This window comes from Cyprinus carpio, chromosome A10 (genome assembly GCF_018340385.1).
Source record: "Cyprinus carpio isolate SPL01 chromosome A10, ASM1834038v1, whole genome shotgun sequence".
Taxonomy (NCBI): domain Eukaryota; kingdom Metazoa; phylum Chordata; class Actinopteri; order Cypriniformes; family Cyprinidae; genus Cyprinus; species Cyprinus carpio.
The window spans coordinates 4314941-4332381 of record NC_056581.1 but is presented as its reverse complement, the minus strand read 5'-3'; the positions used below and the strand labels follow the sequence as shown (position 1 = coordinate 4332381).

Here is a 17441-nt window from a genome sequence, read left to right as displayed (position 1 = left end):
ATGACTAAGCTGTAACATTTATAATAAAAACAAAGTATAAAAACGTTTCGTAGCGTAGGTCAAAACTTAAATTCACTCCAAATGTTGAGTCCTTGAACGATTCAGTCAAATTCGTAAAAGAATCGGTTCAATAGACTCGAATCCAACAGAACGAATCCGACTTCTCTGTACAATTTAATATCAGAACTGTATTCAGCATACTGTATTTTACAAGTTATTGCTTAAATATCATAATCCTTCAGGACAGAGTGTTTTTTTGTATGCCTTGTTAAAGTTGACCTTGTTCCATGGCCTTTCTTTAATCCCTTAATGATGCCAAATGTCTTTTTTTGACAATAAAAGAGCTGAATTGTCTTAATTATATTCTGAAATCTGTTTTAATCCTACTGTTTTATTCTACTCTAGTGGCATTAGGGATTTTCCAGGGCATTGTTCTTTTCCTGTCTGAAGAGAGAGAATGTGGTTTAGAGGTCAGGTTTTCTTTTACTTAAGTAACAACAGCTGTATATTATGAACAGTAATTAAGATGATCTGTGAGTTTTCATTTCGGCATACTGTTTTTACACATGCTCATGTTAATATGGAGATGAATTTCAACAAAAACCCAAATTACTGTATGTAAAATGAGTTTTCATTGCATAAAGAGTTATTTACTGCTCATAATATTTAGTCTTGATTTATTACCAAGTGTAATATTAACACATTCTCAAGCTATATCACATGAAAATGATGATACAAAATCATACTTCAGTGCCTCAAATCACTTTACAAGCTGTCGTTGTGACCTCACAGATGCTCCATAGCAAATTAAAACACGTTTCAAGTCTTATCAGTGGTCTTTATTGGTGAAAGGGGCTAAGAACCTTTTGTGGGCTTTAGCAGCATCTGCAAACATCACTTCCTCACCGCAATCTGCATTGTTTTTGGAGGAATAGATATTAATAATCTCTAAATGAGGATGAAAGTCTAATTTCTGCAGTAGAATTATAACCAAACGTCATCCTAATTCTGGTTTTACATACTTATGAGCGAGTGACAAGGCAAAATGAGCATTCACATAAATGCTTGTTCCACTGAAATCCCAAGAGATTTTAATGTTTGACCAATTTGCTATTAAATGCATGTACTTTACTGCCACCTGCTTGATCAGGGACAAAACTACACATTGAAGACTATCTCAAAACGCAAAATGGCATGGAAAAAATGTCAGCTATTCATTCTCCATCTAGACATAATGTGTAATGAAAAATGTGACAAATTAAAGTGTAGTTTCTGATTCTAAAAATATTTTGTGTTATATTAGGGTTATTGTAAAACCAAGTTATCTATGATTTTAAAAAAAATCAAGCTAGTTCAAGAATACATTTCATAAAGCTCTTCTGATTTATTAATAGTATTGTAATTATAATAAACTGATATCTGGACATTCTTTCAGATTATAGCACATCAGAGGTGATGAATTCTTCTTTTGGCAGTGGATACATTCATTTCCCATCTTCACCACAGATCTTCAGCAGGGTTTGACGAAAATCCCCTGATGTATCAGACTACAAAAAAGATATAAAAAGGACATCATTAATGGGACTACTGACATTTGACCTCATACTGCACTTGCTAAATATTTAGAACCTGTATTTATTTATTATTTAGAAATATATTTATGATCTTTGTTAAAACCACTGGTTTTAGTGTGGCAAAAATTAAGAGACTGGAGGGCAATAGCATCTTCATAGTAAACTAGGAACAGTAATGTATGGGAAGAGAGCAAACAAAGAAAATGACAATGCTTTAAAGCAGCAGATTTGTTATTACAATGGGCTTGTCAGGTCACAGTGCAAAGCGTGTTTGATGGTCTAAGGCACACATGCCGGTCAAAAGAATGCTGCAGGACAATGTTAAACTCTCATGTGTTTTCCCATTCGGTTTTACCCATGAACCTCAGAAAAATCGGCATTACTTTGAATGTTGTCATGCAGAGATGCATCAACCACAAGTCCTCTGGGAAGATCCTACTATACGTGTTCAGAAGTCATAATCTTTACTACAAGTGATTTTGGTCAGAAAATAATGGACATTTTTTACAATCTCATATTTAATTCTTCCTTTTTCACTTTTTGACCAAGTTGGAATGCTTTTTGGCTTCTTTTTTCTTTTTGTAAGCAAACTGAAAAGCAAAGGATGTACATTAGGTGTGCAACTCATGCATTTCTATGCGTTTTTCAATTCTTGTGCAGCCACAGAGAATGATGGGAAATGTTTCCCATCATAAACCTCTTAAACCCGTTCTAACCAGCTGTATCACTTATCATCCCTCATTATTTTTTCAATGTCACGTCCCAACTCAGATAAAGGAAATCCAGCCTGCATCTGGTAATCACAACATTGCAGTGGTGTTCATGTGAACTCAGTTTGAAAATGTGATGATAAACACATGACTTGGAGGCAGCTATAGCTGGGTGGGGCTACAGGGTGGGGCTAATCACCAGTCCCGCCCACTTAAGATGTCAATCATTTCATCAGCAAATCACTATCAGACACTGGTCAAGGTTACTCCCTACCTCACACTTCAACCAGAGCCAATATTACTGAAGGTGTACATCAGAAAATTGAACAGGGTCTTGTTACAATCACATTAATAGAAGCAGGAAAGAAGCAGGAAAAAATTTGAACAAAGCCTTAGAATCTAGATTTTCAAGTTTGATGGAGTCGGTTTTACAGGATAATACTATTTGAGTCTTTCTACTTCAAAATTTTACATTTAATTCATTGTGTTACTTGCCAATTCTTTGTTGAGTTTACCAGCACAAGCACCACATTTTTTCAGTATACAAGTTTTCATTTAATACTTCTTACCTCAATGTTAGAGTATAAAGAAGTGCCAAAGAGCTTCTTATATTCTGCCTTGATGTCCTGCAGATCAACCTCTGAACGGCTCACTATGATTCTAGTTAAAGTAGATTCAGTGGTACTGGCACCCTAAAAAATACAAATGTTTCTTATTCAAAAATAGTCTGCTTATAGAGTCATTGCAGATTCATGTTTCACGGTTTTAGACATTTCACTGTACATGATTTTTGTCATATGACAAATTAGGAGAAGTGAATACAGAAAAACAGTTCTAACCTTCATGCTTTTATACAGACGCTCTGCAAGGTATGCTGGGACGCTCTTCACACATTTCACTAAAGCAGAGACATTTTCAAGTTGAGCATGAAACAATAAAATAAAAAATAGATCTTAAAACAATTCAAATTAAAACTACTTATGAGTAATAGCAATTGCCTTAACAAACACCACTTAATAATCACCTATAGCCACCAGAATCTCCTCCAGTCTTCCAGACATCTCTCGTTCAATGCTTTCCTGAAGAGTCTTTCCGCTCAGACTCTTATACTCAACCAGAGCTGAGAGATAAAGATTGAAACACATCTCACACACAGGAACACTGATCATCACTCAGTGGTTTTAAAACTACAGTTCAATACAGTACTCACACATTAAGTTACAGTTCTGTCAGAATTATTACAAAATAGTGTATAAAATGAGAGATATGAAACTAAGCCAGCAGGTGTACTTTGTCTGAGCTGAGGAACGCTCCTGTGGCAGAGGATGTCAATAAACTTGCTCTCTTCTGTTCCCCAATTTTTCTCTCCTGCCTCGTACATGATCTGCACAGTGGGGAAAATAGAGGATGATGTTTTGAAGAATTTTGGTGAGAATGTTAAACTATATGAACAAAAATACAATGGAAGTCAATGGGATCTTCTTTGATGTTCTGCAGAAGAAATACAAAGTTCTGACATGAAACTCTAGATGGCGCAAGCCTGTAGGTTTTAACTTAAATCTAATATAATCACATCATTATTCACATGGTACAGCTGACTGATTTCTTTTCACATCAGCAGCCAATGAGCTTGCTTTTCAACATTTAGATACTCGGCTAGTGTTCACTGTAGCAGTGTGCCTCAGAAACCCTCCACCTTCCCCAGCTCCACCTGTATAGATCTGCTACAGGGTAATTTCATGTATGTTATGCATCGGCAGTAGCAAGTCTCAGTACTTGCTCTGCCGCAGCAGCTGCATGGCAGATCTATACTACTCTATACTATACTACAAACACATTAACATTACCATGCTAAACTCTTCAAGAGTTGTCATGACAGAAAGAAACGCATACAGGTTTGGAATGACATGATGGTGAATAAATAATAAAAGACTTTTCATTTTTGGGTGGACTGTCCCTTTGATACACAGGCATACATGCGCATAATAACCAAAGTATGTTTTGTTTATTCATTCGATTGTTTTGGCGGAGTTTGGTTGTACTTATGTATACACCTAATAAAACATCAACAATAGTGTTTTCACTTCACCTTGGCATCCTCTTTAGCTTTTGCCACGTCGACATTTGTACTTTCATCCCTTTTGCCCTTAGTTAGAAAGAACAACATATTGTAAGTGAGACAGCTGCATCGCTCATTTGAATGAATTTAAGTATGACGCAGGACCAAAAAAAAAAACTGATTTGACTGAACCTCAGCGAGGATCAACAAGGTCTTTTCAAAGTCCCCTGACACTTCAGATTTCAGGTCGTGAATTAGAGCTCTTCCGGTTTCTGGAAAACAGACAAGATTTAAATGAGATCCAAGAGTCAAAGAATCCTAACAATATTGTGGATTTTTTTTTTTATATAAAAGATACGAACCAGCCAAATATGCATCACACATAGCCTTGATTTGATGGTTGGAGCGTGATGCAAACAGTTCTATCAAAATGCTTTCGGTTGTACCGGCACCCTGTGATCAAACTCAATGTTTTTACAACTCAATCAGTGACTCAATCTTGGTTTAATTTCTGAATAAAGACATTTAAACTATAAGCAGTCAAAAAGAAAATTCATTGTGTTGTACTTTTATAGCCTGTATAAACTCTTGGCAGTCAAACTTAGCAGGAGGAGTGATGAGGGCCACCAAAATATCTTCAAAATGTCCATGTGTATCACCTTCCAAGGCATCGCAAAGAGTCTAAGAGGAACAACATATGCATGTTTTAAAATGTCAGGCAACATTCAATAGTTAGTTCAACATGTGTCCAGGTAATATGGTATTTTACCCTCCCAGTGGCGTCCTGATAAGCTTTACAGATCAGCTGACGCTGGGCATTGCTTCTTTGAGTCAGAATGTCAATAAGAGTCTTTTCAGTAGTGCCTGAGGGATTGCAAACGCAAACACACAGTTCCTCATTGTGACATAAAGTCAACAGCCAGCAAACAGAAAGCAACAGGATTCCAGCATCTCAGCTGGATGTGTGCAGTGTTAGTTCACAAACAAGTCCACACCCATGTTAGTGACTTACCAATGCCTTCAATAGCTTTCCTTAAAGCAGCAGCATCCTCGCCTGCATTAAAGCCCGGCTTCTCCTTAATGGTGCCACGTGCTGTTGATTAGTAAAACATGGATTATGTTGATATATAAACCTGTTTAACCTTCTATATAAAATGTATGACTGTATAAATCCACCTTAATCACAAGGACAATCTTACATTTACAGTCAGAGAGGAGGGGGACTCCAGAAGAAGATCCAAATCATCCTGAAAATAAAATGAAAAGTAATAAATCTTCTGAAACGTTATCATCTTAAGTAAACAACACTTTCAGAGCAAGAAATGTAAATATAGATTGATTTTATCCTGAAATGGTTAAAGTAAAAGGGAAATAAACAACCGTACTGACCCATACAGAAGACATTCCTGCTGTTCTTGTGGATGGGTTTGAGTTCTGTAACCAGATATTAATTATATTGAACATAAATGTAAATGAATATGCTTTATGTTCTTTAGTTACGTACTATTAACAAAAGTTTGGATGGTTACAAAGGCATAAAGCAGCATTGTCATACGCATATGGTCGAAATGGGGGATTAGATCCCGATTACATAATACACACTGCAAAGTTTATTCTCTGTGTAATTTAATATGCGATTCACGACAGCATGACAAAATCCGCTAACATCACAGTTCATGCTCGCTGAGAGCAAACCCAACATAACGAGAAAATCTGCCGTCTTTTTTACAGATGAATACTTGGCAACACATATCGTAACAGACAAAAGCATCAAACTCGACTATATTGGTAAGTGGTAAGGTTTTGACAGTGATTACTATAGAAAGAGGAACAAAACTCTCACCTTTACTTTTGCTAAGCGCCGTCGTCCGTGCACTAAGCCACACCTTCCACAGGTCTCTGACTACACCCAAACACACCAGAGGATATGAGATCAGTCTGAGGTCATGAAACAGATTAACATAGCCAGTCTATGTGATAAATATGGTGATTAACGAGTTAAAATGTGCAGTGGGGTCCAATTATTTCAGATTATTTGTGTCTTCTATATTTTGCTTTTTTCCCTTATGTAATTTTATTTTCTAAAAAATATGTATACATGTATACATAAATGTTAAATATACATATTTTTAGCTTATGAATTATATTTTCAGCATTATAAATTGCTTATTACGGAAGTTCTAAGCGGCCATGCATTATAATTTTTTTTCTTTTTGTTTTCTCGTTATAACGACTTAATTTTCTCGTTATCTCGACATAACGAAGGTCGTTTTCTCGTTATAACGACTTAATTTCTCGTTATCTCGACATAACGAAGTTCGTTTTCTCGTTATAACGACTTAATTTTCTCTAAGAATTTACAAAACTGCGCCAGCAGGTGGCACTATAGACCTGAATATAACTGATGGGGTGTTGTATACTATCCACTTTATTGTACGCGGACCTTCCTCGTGATCGCTATAATTTGTGCAGTCTTGTTTATTACTGACATTTAATTAATTCATAAATGTTAAATGCTTGAATCAATATGAATATTTTGTGTATTAAGTTCCTGCTAGATGAGTTTCACCAACGCATTCTGTTTCATCAATAACTGCTTATCAAAACCAAGGTTGACATCACTGTATTCTGTTTGCACCAATATATATTATATTTGTGCTTCCTTTTAGGCTCATGATTAATTTAAATTTAATTGTAATTTAATGATTAGGTAGTTAATAAGCGGAGATGTTCTGTTTATCTACAGTAGGACGGGATTTAACGATGTAGGCTGATGTGCTTCTTTTCCTTATTACTAATCTTTATCGTTAACCATATTGATGAGAAATGTGATGTATATGTAAAATCCATAGGCTAATTTAATTCAGTTTTGTTCTGTAATGTTGTAATGGTTTTTTTTTTCTACACACACACACATACACTGCACGTACACATGAAACGCTCTTTTCAAAACAGAAGCTTATAAACACACATGATATCTTATTACTAATCTTTATTGTTAACTATATTTTTTATATATTTTTTTTTTATGTAAAGGGAAAATTAAAAGTGAGTTTAATCCAAGCAGCTCTAATGGCGCGGGTGTTGCCATTTAAAACATGTTAATTACAAAAACAAAAAACGTTCGTTGTACTGTCTTTGGAAAAAAAATCAACAGTGATTGATCAGCCTGTATTTATACAGTATTGTAGACGTTATTATTACCTAGGCGAAGCAAAATTTGCTGAAATATAGGCTACAGTAAGAGCGCCTGCATGGCTGTCCATCAGATGCCTGTCAAAGTTGAGTTCGTTACTCTATAGCAACAGTAAAACTTTCATGTCGTTATAACGAGAAAACGAACTTCGTTATGTCGAGATAACGAGCGAAAATTAAGTCGTTATAAACGGGGGGGAAAACGACTTTCGTTATGTCGAGATAACGAGAAAATTAAGTCGTGTTATAACGAGCGGGGGGAAAACGAACTTGTTATTTCGAGATAACGAGGAAAATTAAGTAGTTATAACGAGAAAAACGAACTTCGTTATTTCGAGATAACGAGACGAGAAAATTAAGTCGTTATAACGATGGGGAGGGGAAAACGACTTTGTTTATGTCGAGATAACGAGAAAATTAAGTCGTTATAACGAGAAAACAAAAAGGAAAAAAATTATAATGGATGGCCGCTTAGAACTTCCGTAGGCTTATTACTACAGTACTAAAGTTTTATTTTCTTTCAGCACACTGCATGCTCATTTATTTTATTTTATTTTTAAATAAATACATAAATATTTTGCAGAGTTCAGATCATTAGAGCTGGTTTTAATGGACTGCAGTTTGACATTTGACATACATATATAATTTATCTAAGAGTTTAATGAGTCAGGCTTGATGCCAAAATGAGCAAGAAATCTCATATTTGGATAAAAAGCCAACTTAAACAAAATTTCATAATTTCCTGTGCAAATAAGGAAGCTGACTGGTTGTATTATTAACTTTGGTTCTTCAGCCAGGACTAGCAGCTGTTAGCACAGCCTTAAAACTATAATATCAAACATCTAATATAAATATGTTTATATATGAGCTATTTAATGAACATTTGTGAAAAAAAAAACATTTATGTAAAGAATCTTTTCCTAAAAAAGTACTAATAGTGTTATAGAGAAGAGACATTTTTTTTTTATTTATTCATAAATTGAATGAAAAAATTTTGTGTTTTTCTATTGTTTTTTTGTTTTATTTTTTTTTGTGGGTGTTCCTGTGTTTATAAAATCAGAAGAAAGAAAAATGTCCATTTTAAATGATCATTTATAAGAAAAAAGCCCAATCAGTAATCTCAACAAAAACAATACTTACCAGAGACAGATGTTAGCAAATTACATTAAGCCCATTATAATATGTCTCCAAAGTCAGTGTTTTCCATGTGACTGTCCTCTTTTTGAATCCCACAGTGTAAAGTGCAGAGAATCGATACAGATGAGAAGAAAGACAGAAACAACCGACCGTCTCATAGAGAACAAACAACAACAGGTGCCATCTGCATCTTTACTTCAGGACAAAAAGCAGACATGAAGAGTGAAGTAACTGATAGCAGGGTTACAAAAATCACTTTCACGTCATGGAAAAATATGAGGGAGTTATTAAAGTCTTAACAAACACAGACTGTTATACAATAGTATATTTGGAGCACAACTCAATATACATTCACACATAAATAAGGAATATACACAGGAAATGACACGCTTGCATAACAGTACTACTGACAGCTGGAACATAACATCGTCCAAACAAGGTATTTCTGCAATATTTGCTCAGGAAAATGATATAGTTCATTAAACACATTAACTAACAGAGCATGTTGGAATACTGTATGGGGTAAGTTGTCACAATAGCCTCTGTTTATTGACACTAATTAGAGAAGAATATTTTTGAAATGTTAATTTTTTTGAAACATTACACAAAAGTCATATTGCACAACATACCGAATATTATTTATAGTATTGAAATTATACACTGTAAATGTTCTTAAATTGTAAATAAAATATTATTGGAGTAAGTTTTACAAGAAAACACTTTAAAAATTAAGTCTTTTTACTTCAAAATTTCATGTTTAATTCAGTGTGTTACTTAAATTTTATATATATATATATATATATATATATATATATATATATAATGATTAATTTACTAGCAATGTGAAAACAAGTAACAAAAGAATTCATGAAATAGCAACAATGAAAAAAGTGGGGGGAAAATCAAAAAAAAAAAAGGTCAAACTATTGTTTTGGCCATCATTATAATTATAATTAGCTGTTATTGTAATGTATTATTTTTTTATAATGATAATAATAATAATAATTATATTATTATTATAATTGACCTTGTATTTAAAAAAACCTTCATTACGTATATAGGCCCTATAGCTGATTTTGTGTAGTTTTATTATGTTCAGTTGTTCAGACCTATTACAAAATATGAAGATATTGTAGATAATTTTAGTTTAGTTATTTAAAAGGGATTAAATGAACTAGACGTTTGAACAGAACATAAAAAAACACTGCCAGAATTAAGTAGGAAAAAAAAAAAAGCTTTTACTCTGACTGAGATTCAAGGTCTGTGACAACTAACCCCGGTCTCCCTGTAACAGCAGATTGTAGCACCGACTGTCTGCTGTCTCCCTCTGCCGGACATTACTGTGCAACATACAAAATTAGCTTGATTTTTCGAAAGCCCTGATCTCGTGGTAATCTCTGAGAAACGTGACAGGTGTAAAGTGTGAAAACCAAAGAGCTTGATGAAAGTCTAGCATCTTTGAGTCAGCTCTCATTTGTCAAGAGCTGTTGAAGTTTACAGTCTCACTAAATCACCTGTTCTCCACAACACTGCAGTAGATACATTAATATTTCAATTTCAGAGAGCCCAGCTGAGTGTATGTAAAACACCGGTCCTATTGTATCTATAGTCCAATCTCCAGTCCAGCACCTTTGAGGAAATAGTGGGTTAAAGGAAGAAGCGGACGATCCAAACCGGAATAACATAACGGAATAATGTGCAGATTGATCCTGAACACTGTGGGATACCAAGTCCTTCCCAGAGAGCCCAGAAGAGCTGTGTGCTCTCAGAAGATTGTGCACTACAGCTGAGGCAAACACATCAATCCACAAGCCAAAGTCATTTACTTTTTGTTTATGAAATATGATAGGCCTATATAGAATTAAAAAAATAATAATAATGGATAAAGTGAGTACAGTGGAATATTTAAAAATCATAAATCAGATATTAAAAGGATTTTAGAATTTTCATGGCATTATGTGTTTGTAGCACAAAATATAAAGGCAAAACCATTTACTCATAAATCATATTTATCATATTTTAGTTTTGGGCTAATATTCTTTCTCTTTTTTTAACATCCTCTGATATAATAATTGATTGATTGATTTAAAAAGATGTTCATAAAAGATTATTTAATCGGTTAAATAAATGCATATAAATTAGTAGTGCCTGCCTTTAATAAGCATGAGTTTTTCAGCATTTTTGCACAAAAATCACAGTTTTTAAACATACAAGAACCAAACTTTGCTTATAGTTTCTCACTTTACAGAACTATATTTACTATTAAATGACTGTATAGGCATAAAATAAATATATTAATACATTTAAAACCATGTTAATTTATTATATTTAATTTTTTTTTTACTTTAATTCAAATAAACGTATAACATTTCAAACGTGTAAGCTTGCCCCGACAAAGAAATGCTCTTGTCCTGAGAATACAGGTCAACCTTAAGTTTTAAATCTACTCTCATTATATTTGAGTGTTGTCTGAATGGCTGCTATAGTTTCATTGCTTTCACAAGTAACCCAACAGCTTTAGCAGAAATAGAGATTTTTAAATTAAAAAATAAATAAATATTGTTTTATACAAATATTTGCCCATATAATAATATAGTATTTTTATGTACTTTCCTTCTTTCTTTTATTTATTTATTTGCTTTTTAATGTATTGTTTTGTTTTGTGTTTCAAACTTGTTTTACTGTTTATATTTAACAAAAAACTCTATAATATGCTGTTTAATGGCAGGTTAATTTGTGACACAACACTGTAATATTTATTAAATTAACTGTATTATTTATTTTTAATGGCAATAAAAATGTTCATTAGCTTTTTTGTATGTTCTGAGAGAAAAAATAAAAAAATAAACCTATACCCTCAAAAATATTGGACTACAAAGTGTGACAACTATAGCCCCATACCCCTACTGTTATGCAACAGTATAATGTAATGCAACCTCCCAAAACATTATTTATTATTATGATATCTCTGAGCACAGGATGTCATCTTCACATCAGAATTTAAAAATATGGCATATACGGTCAAAAAAAAAAAAATGCTCATCTCTGAAGGATAACAGATGAGCAGCTGAGAGGCTGTTGTTCTGTTTGCTGCCACATGGTGGAGTCTTGTCTAAATCAGGAGCTAAAATTGCATTCTTATCAAACACATTAAATGAAGGCTATGCTGCCTTAAAGACTAACCACAGCTAGACTAAAAAGACGAATAATTGATATGTGTCTTTAAGGATCCAAAGACCACAGGAGAGACAGACAAACAAACTCCTTCAACTTTTTTTTTTTTTTTTTTTTTTATTTTGGCATCTTGTTTGAGAGAAAAACAAGTATTTTTCTCTGTGCCAGCAGAAAGCATATGTGGTGCAGCCCTTCATTGTTTTCTTTTCTACTTTTCCAGTACTGTAAGAAAAATTAGATGCTGAAAGACTCTATTAATTTGGGAAACACTGCCAAAATCTAAATCCACATGAAATTCTCAACCCTCGGAGAGAAATGCCTCCTCTTGAGGTACAAACCAAATGTCCGATCTTCTCCCAAAATGACAGTTAAACCCATCAAACGGTGCAGGGTCCCTGCACTAGGCCTTACTTCCCCTCACAACGCTCACCCAAAGACCCCAAAAAGGTTTTAATCATCTCATAATTAATATTCCTCGAGAAAGAACCCATGAGGAACCAATTATTCAATAAGACCCCCAGCCCCCATTGTTTAATGTGACGTATGTACGCCGGGGTTGACGCTTTCGGCCGGTGAATTCAGAGGTCCAGCACTGCGCCATCGGCTGGGCTCGAGCCTCGACCCATGCACGGCGGTAATTGAGATCAGATGGGAGCGTGACCTGCTCGGAGGGTAACCTGGAAGCATTTATTTTATGGAAAAGATGTTTAGTTAAGTGCAGCGCTGTGGTCTAATGAGGCTGGACTGGGTTCTGTGATGAATATGATTGGTGAAAGCTCTGAAGGCTGGTTCCTGAGTCCTTCCTTCCTTGCGCATCAGGTTACAGATTAGTAGACTTCCTGTCCACTCCATGCATTTACCCTCGAATAGACAATTCTTTTTAATGAAGCTTATCATGTATTTGACTCAGATGCATTAATCCTTCTTCTTTGTGACTTAGTGTTTGATAAGAGGGGCTCTGTAAGGCATCATGAGTCTGCTCTCTGATGACATTGAACTCTGGGGGCATAAGCCTATGACTAATTTCACATTGTAACTGATTAGCATATGGCTTTTTTTTTGTCCTATCTATTAATAATAATAAATAAAAATAATAATAATAATAATAAAAAAACATTTCAAATGCAATTCATAGATACAAAGGCTTGCATCTATGATGAGAATGTATCAAAATTTGTCAAAAATATAAATGTGATACAACCATCCTGAAAAACTTGATTAAAAATGAAATTCCTTAAGTATTTTAACAAAATTCAAAAGCAAAAAAATCTGGCATGTGGTCCAGCAAAATGTAAAAAAATAAAAATAAATAATAATAATAAAAAAATATGGGGAGTATAAAAAGGAAATTGTTAAGGGGGGGATTCGGAGACACTTTTTTTGTGTGTTTTTGTAGATATATAAATATAATATAATATCACATAATTTGATTTTTATTTTATACACAGACAAGGTTAGTTCCGTTTTTAAAATGTTATGTGATGTGATTCCTCAATGTAACAATTAAGAATGAATAATTCATAATATTTAAAAAAAAAAAAATTACCTTGAAACATATTTCAAAACTTTTTTTTATATATTGACTAGATATGTACACTCACAGTGTAAGAAAAATATGGTAGTACTTTTTAATTGATGGTTGCACCACATGACATTTTTAGTCATTGAATTGAAACTTTTCTTAAAATTATTATAGTTCTGGTATAATCATTTTGAATTTTTTCAAAACTGTATGAAACAAATATGAAAGAGGCTACATTTACTAAGAACTTGGCACATGTGTTATAAGCTAGATTTTTAAAAGATCTTTCCAGACAGAAATTCTGAACACAATATCTACACACATTTGCGCCAATTTCTTCCACACAAAAATGACTGACTTTTTAATTTTTATTATTTTTTTTTATATTCCGGCCTATTATTCTGAAATAGTCATTTATTTCAGATGAACCTCCTCTGATTGATACATGAAAACAAAATACAATGTGGTTGGGTGCTTTACACGTCGTTCTTGTGGCAGTTAATAAGCTCCAAAGTTGACCAGACTTTATGCCACTAAAAATAAAGGTTCTTTATTTGACATTGATGATGTCATGAATGACCTTTAACATCCATGAAATCTTCCCAATGGACAAAAGGCTCTTTAGATTACTAAAATGTTCTTCACACTGAGGAAAAACATGGTTCTTTTAAGTACTGTTCACTGAAGGGTTCTTTTCAGAACAAAAAATGGTTCTATCGTACGAAAACCCCCCTTTCAGAACCTTTTTTCAGTCAGTGTGTGAGACTCCTACCACTTCAACTTCATACCTCAAGTGTATTTTTGGATGTTACTGGCTGAGAAATCTTGGTGGCCTTAGACAGCAGTCACACTGCCAAACTTGAAATCTGTTTGTGACTCAAAACTGCAGTCCACATTCATTCCCCTCGGCTTTAGCTGCACTGTCACTTGTGATCAGGGGCTCAGTGAGGGCCTCTCACCCCAGTCGCGTGTGTCTTTAACTAACTTGCATTGCAGGTGCCTCCTTCTCGTTTGTGCAGTAAAGACTTATGAATAATACGCGCTTAGCACAGACAGCTTTGTGCATGCGCGCATGTATGCCGTGACCCCCACTCGCCTCATCTCGCATCTCTCCTTGCTTTGAGCCGTTGATTACAGTCCTCCCGCGGGGATATCGAGACTCCGTGGAGATGGGGGTATCTAGAGCTCCAGTCACTTAGGATCAAGACAGGGGCAGGAAATCGCTACGGACTAAAAGCTAAATATATAATTCCTCCCGTGCCGGTAATCACAAGGTCCAGACGATTTGAAATGACAGTTTAACCACTTCAAACTCAAAGACGTTTCTGTTCAATAGGATCCATCTAATGAGCGCACCCTGGGCCGGGATTTAATTGCACATATAGCGCAGGTTTAGGTCGTTCAGGTTGGATGGAGGGCAACCGGAAGGAAACTATTTCCACAGACTAAAATCCCAACTAGAATAGACCTAAGTCAGGTTTGCGCCATAGAATGAAAACGAGTCTACAGTGTGTTCAATGGATTGTGCTGCTCTCACAGCCTGGTTTCCATGTTAAATTCAATATTCTAACCTGATTAAGCTCAATGGTTTGCATTTGTACAAATCAGATTTGCATTTATAGTGCTTGGAAATAGGCAAAAGGTCCTAAAAATTATATTAAGCAATTTACACTTAAAGAAAAAAAGAATAGAGCTTCAATAGGCAATTTTTTATCATTATTTCCACTTTATGGAAAACTGACAGATATTGATGACCCATTTTGTTCAATCAAATGGCCCCAAAATAAACAAGTCCCTCCCTCTACTTCCTCCAGTACCACCTGAACCTGATTATAATCACTAGCAAATCATAGTTCATAGCTGTGGCTACTAGCTATTTTTATTTTTTATTATAAAGACATTTTTAAGGTATAAGTCATTCAATCTGTCCTGTCTCAACTTCTGTTTTCAAAATGAAGTATGTAAACACAAGGAAAGAAAACTGAGCTCGTTAAATAATGTGAAGCAAAAAATAAATGACCAATCATATTTCTACATTCAAAAAGAATGGAGAACCTTTAACATTCATACACTCTCAAAAACATAAAGGTTGCATAGTTTTTACAGCGACTCATGAGAAGAACGACTTTTAGTTCCCCAAAGAACCTTTCAGTGAACAGTTCTTAAAATAACCATTGTTCTTTGTGTGAAGAACATTTGAATAATCTAAAGAACCTTTTCCACTATATGAACCTTAATTGAAAGATTCCATGAACTGTAGAAAAAATAGGGGAAAAAGAAGGCTTTCGATTCTGTGCTTCCTCACAGGCAATATAATAAATGACCAAGGAGGAAAAGTTTGTTAGGCAGATATCGAATAACAGCAGCGAGCTCGAAGTCCAATTCATGTGTGAAGTGACATGAGTACGCGGCAGTTAAATCTAACCGCGCGTTCGCGCAGGCTATCATCATGCCTACATTACAATGCAGTCCCCACCAAGCCACATATTAAGTTGTGTAATTCTTTAAAAAGCGCTCAGATTGACCTGAAATCAAGAATGAATAATGCATCTGCTAGAAAAGGCTTCGTTTTGAACTCCTTACACGCTCCCCTGATAAATGCATGACTATCAGAGGGAAGAGAATCCGCGCTAATTTCCTTTCCACTTTGCATATGCAGTGCTCATGCCCTTATGACACTGACATGCCGGCGGAAAATCTCTTTTCATCTCCAGCGAAGTGCATCTCGCGCTTAAACTGATTGGATTCTTGATGAGGCGGTCGGGGTGGCTCGCGCACTTCAGGCGAGGACGCGTCGAGCGCGCGGGAGCCAATTCGGTGCCACTGAAGTGATTAAACGCGCTCTCGAGGCCTCCGGTAACTATCTCCCCGCACAGATGCGTGCGTGGACCGTAATCAGGGAAAGTATAATAGCACCGCTCTGCTCCTTCGCTGGAGACCCCGTTGTCTGTAAAGTGCTCATATTCACACCTAACCAGCAGATCAGTGTTCTAGCATTGTCACGAGACTGAGAGGATGAATAATGCAGTGCAGTCCTAACGCATTTGCATGCAAAGTAGGAGTGAAACATGCAATATTTTTATGCGTTTCCACATGGCAAGACATAAATGGCCTCTGGATACTTGTCTCGGTTAATTTTAAGATTTTGCGCGCGCACCGACCCCGTTCCGACAAGGGTCAAGAGGTGACGGTCCACGTAACGCAGTGTATATATTTCTGTGATGCGAGTTTACTGTCAATTCAAGAGTTTACAGAGCCAATTTACATGTATATATTTCCAGCGACACAGAAGGAAAAACATTTGGTCTCCCCGCTGCTATCGCAGTCCTCTCCATCATGGTAGTGGTAAACAGAGAAACACACAGTAATCCACTTGATAAATGTCAAGTGAAATGAAACTATCAGCTGAAAGCAATTTTCGGGGCAGCGCGCGGAGCCAGCGACTCGGGATTTTCACCCCTCCATCGATCATGAGCCTCTCTCTCAGGCCAAGGTATACAATGCCCCCAAATTACTGACATATGGACCGGGGGAAACCTGCCATTTCCTCTGCCTGCGAACTAGCTCCTCTAAACTTTTGTTTATTTAGCGACCCCATGTTTTCCTCAATTAGAGACAATGCTTTTCGGTTACTGCCAGTGGCATGCGAGAAACTGTGCTGGATATGTAAGGAATAACTGACGATGTAATGGTGTATTATTAAAAACTTACGCAACAAAGAGGTGATAATGCAACCACAAAGCTGTTAGACCACAAGTGTGTGTTCATTTGAACTATTTCAATGGCCCAGAGTCAAGTATTCGCACCACAGTTATTATTCATATTTATCACAAAGCTTTTTATTTTTTTACATTTTTGTCTCTAAAACTACTTTATTACGTAACTGATTAGAAACAGACCAAGTTCCTGTTGACTAGGACAAAGAACCTTTCAGTAAACAGTTCATAAAAGCACCACTGTTTTTCATAGTGCATTTAAATAATCTAAAGAACCATTTTCCACTATAAAGTATTGATTATGCATTAGAAAATTTCCATGGATTTTAAAGGTTCTAAATTGAACCACTGACA

At 35.4% G+C, this 17441-nt stretch overlaps 1 protein-coding gene across 2 annotated transcripts; it reads right to left on the bottom strand.

The window, feature by feature from the left end:
• Positions 1-824: 824 nt before the first annotated feature.
• LOC109083037 (annexin A3-like) lies at positions 825-6306 on the bottom strand. 2 transcript variants are annotated; one of them, XM_019097858.2, is made up of 14 exons: positions 6187-6306; positions 5733-5777; positions 5543-5590; positions 5356-5443; positions 5113-5207; positions 4911-5024; positions 4706-4796; positions 4536-4615; positions 4374-4430; positions 3575-3668; positions 3309-3404; positions 3124-3182; positions 2854-2976; positions 825-1547 (listed from the first exon to the last, which is right to left on the bottom strand). In XM_019097858.2, exons 2-14 carry the CDS (start codon positions 5745-5747, stop codon positions 1485-1487), a joined length of 1023 nt encoding a protein of 340 aa, XP_018953403.1. In that variant the 5' UTR covers positions 5748-5777; positions 6187-6306; the 3' UTR covers positions 825-1484. The 2 variants fall into 2 exon arrangements, with proteins under 2 accessions (XP_018953403.1, XP_042620729.1); XM_042764795.1 differs by having other exon boundaries at positions 6193-6227.
• Between the last annotated feature and the right edge of the window lie 11135 nt (positions 6307-17441).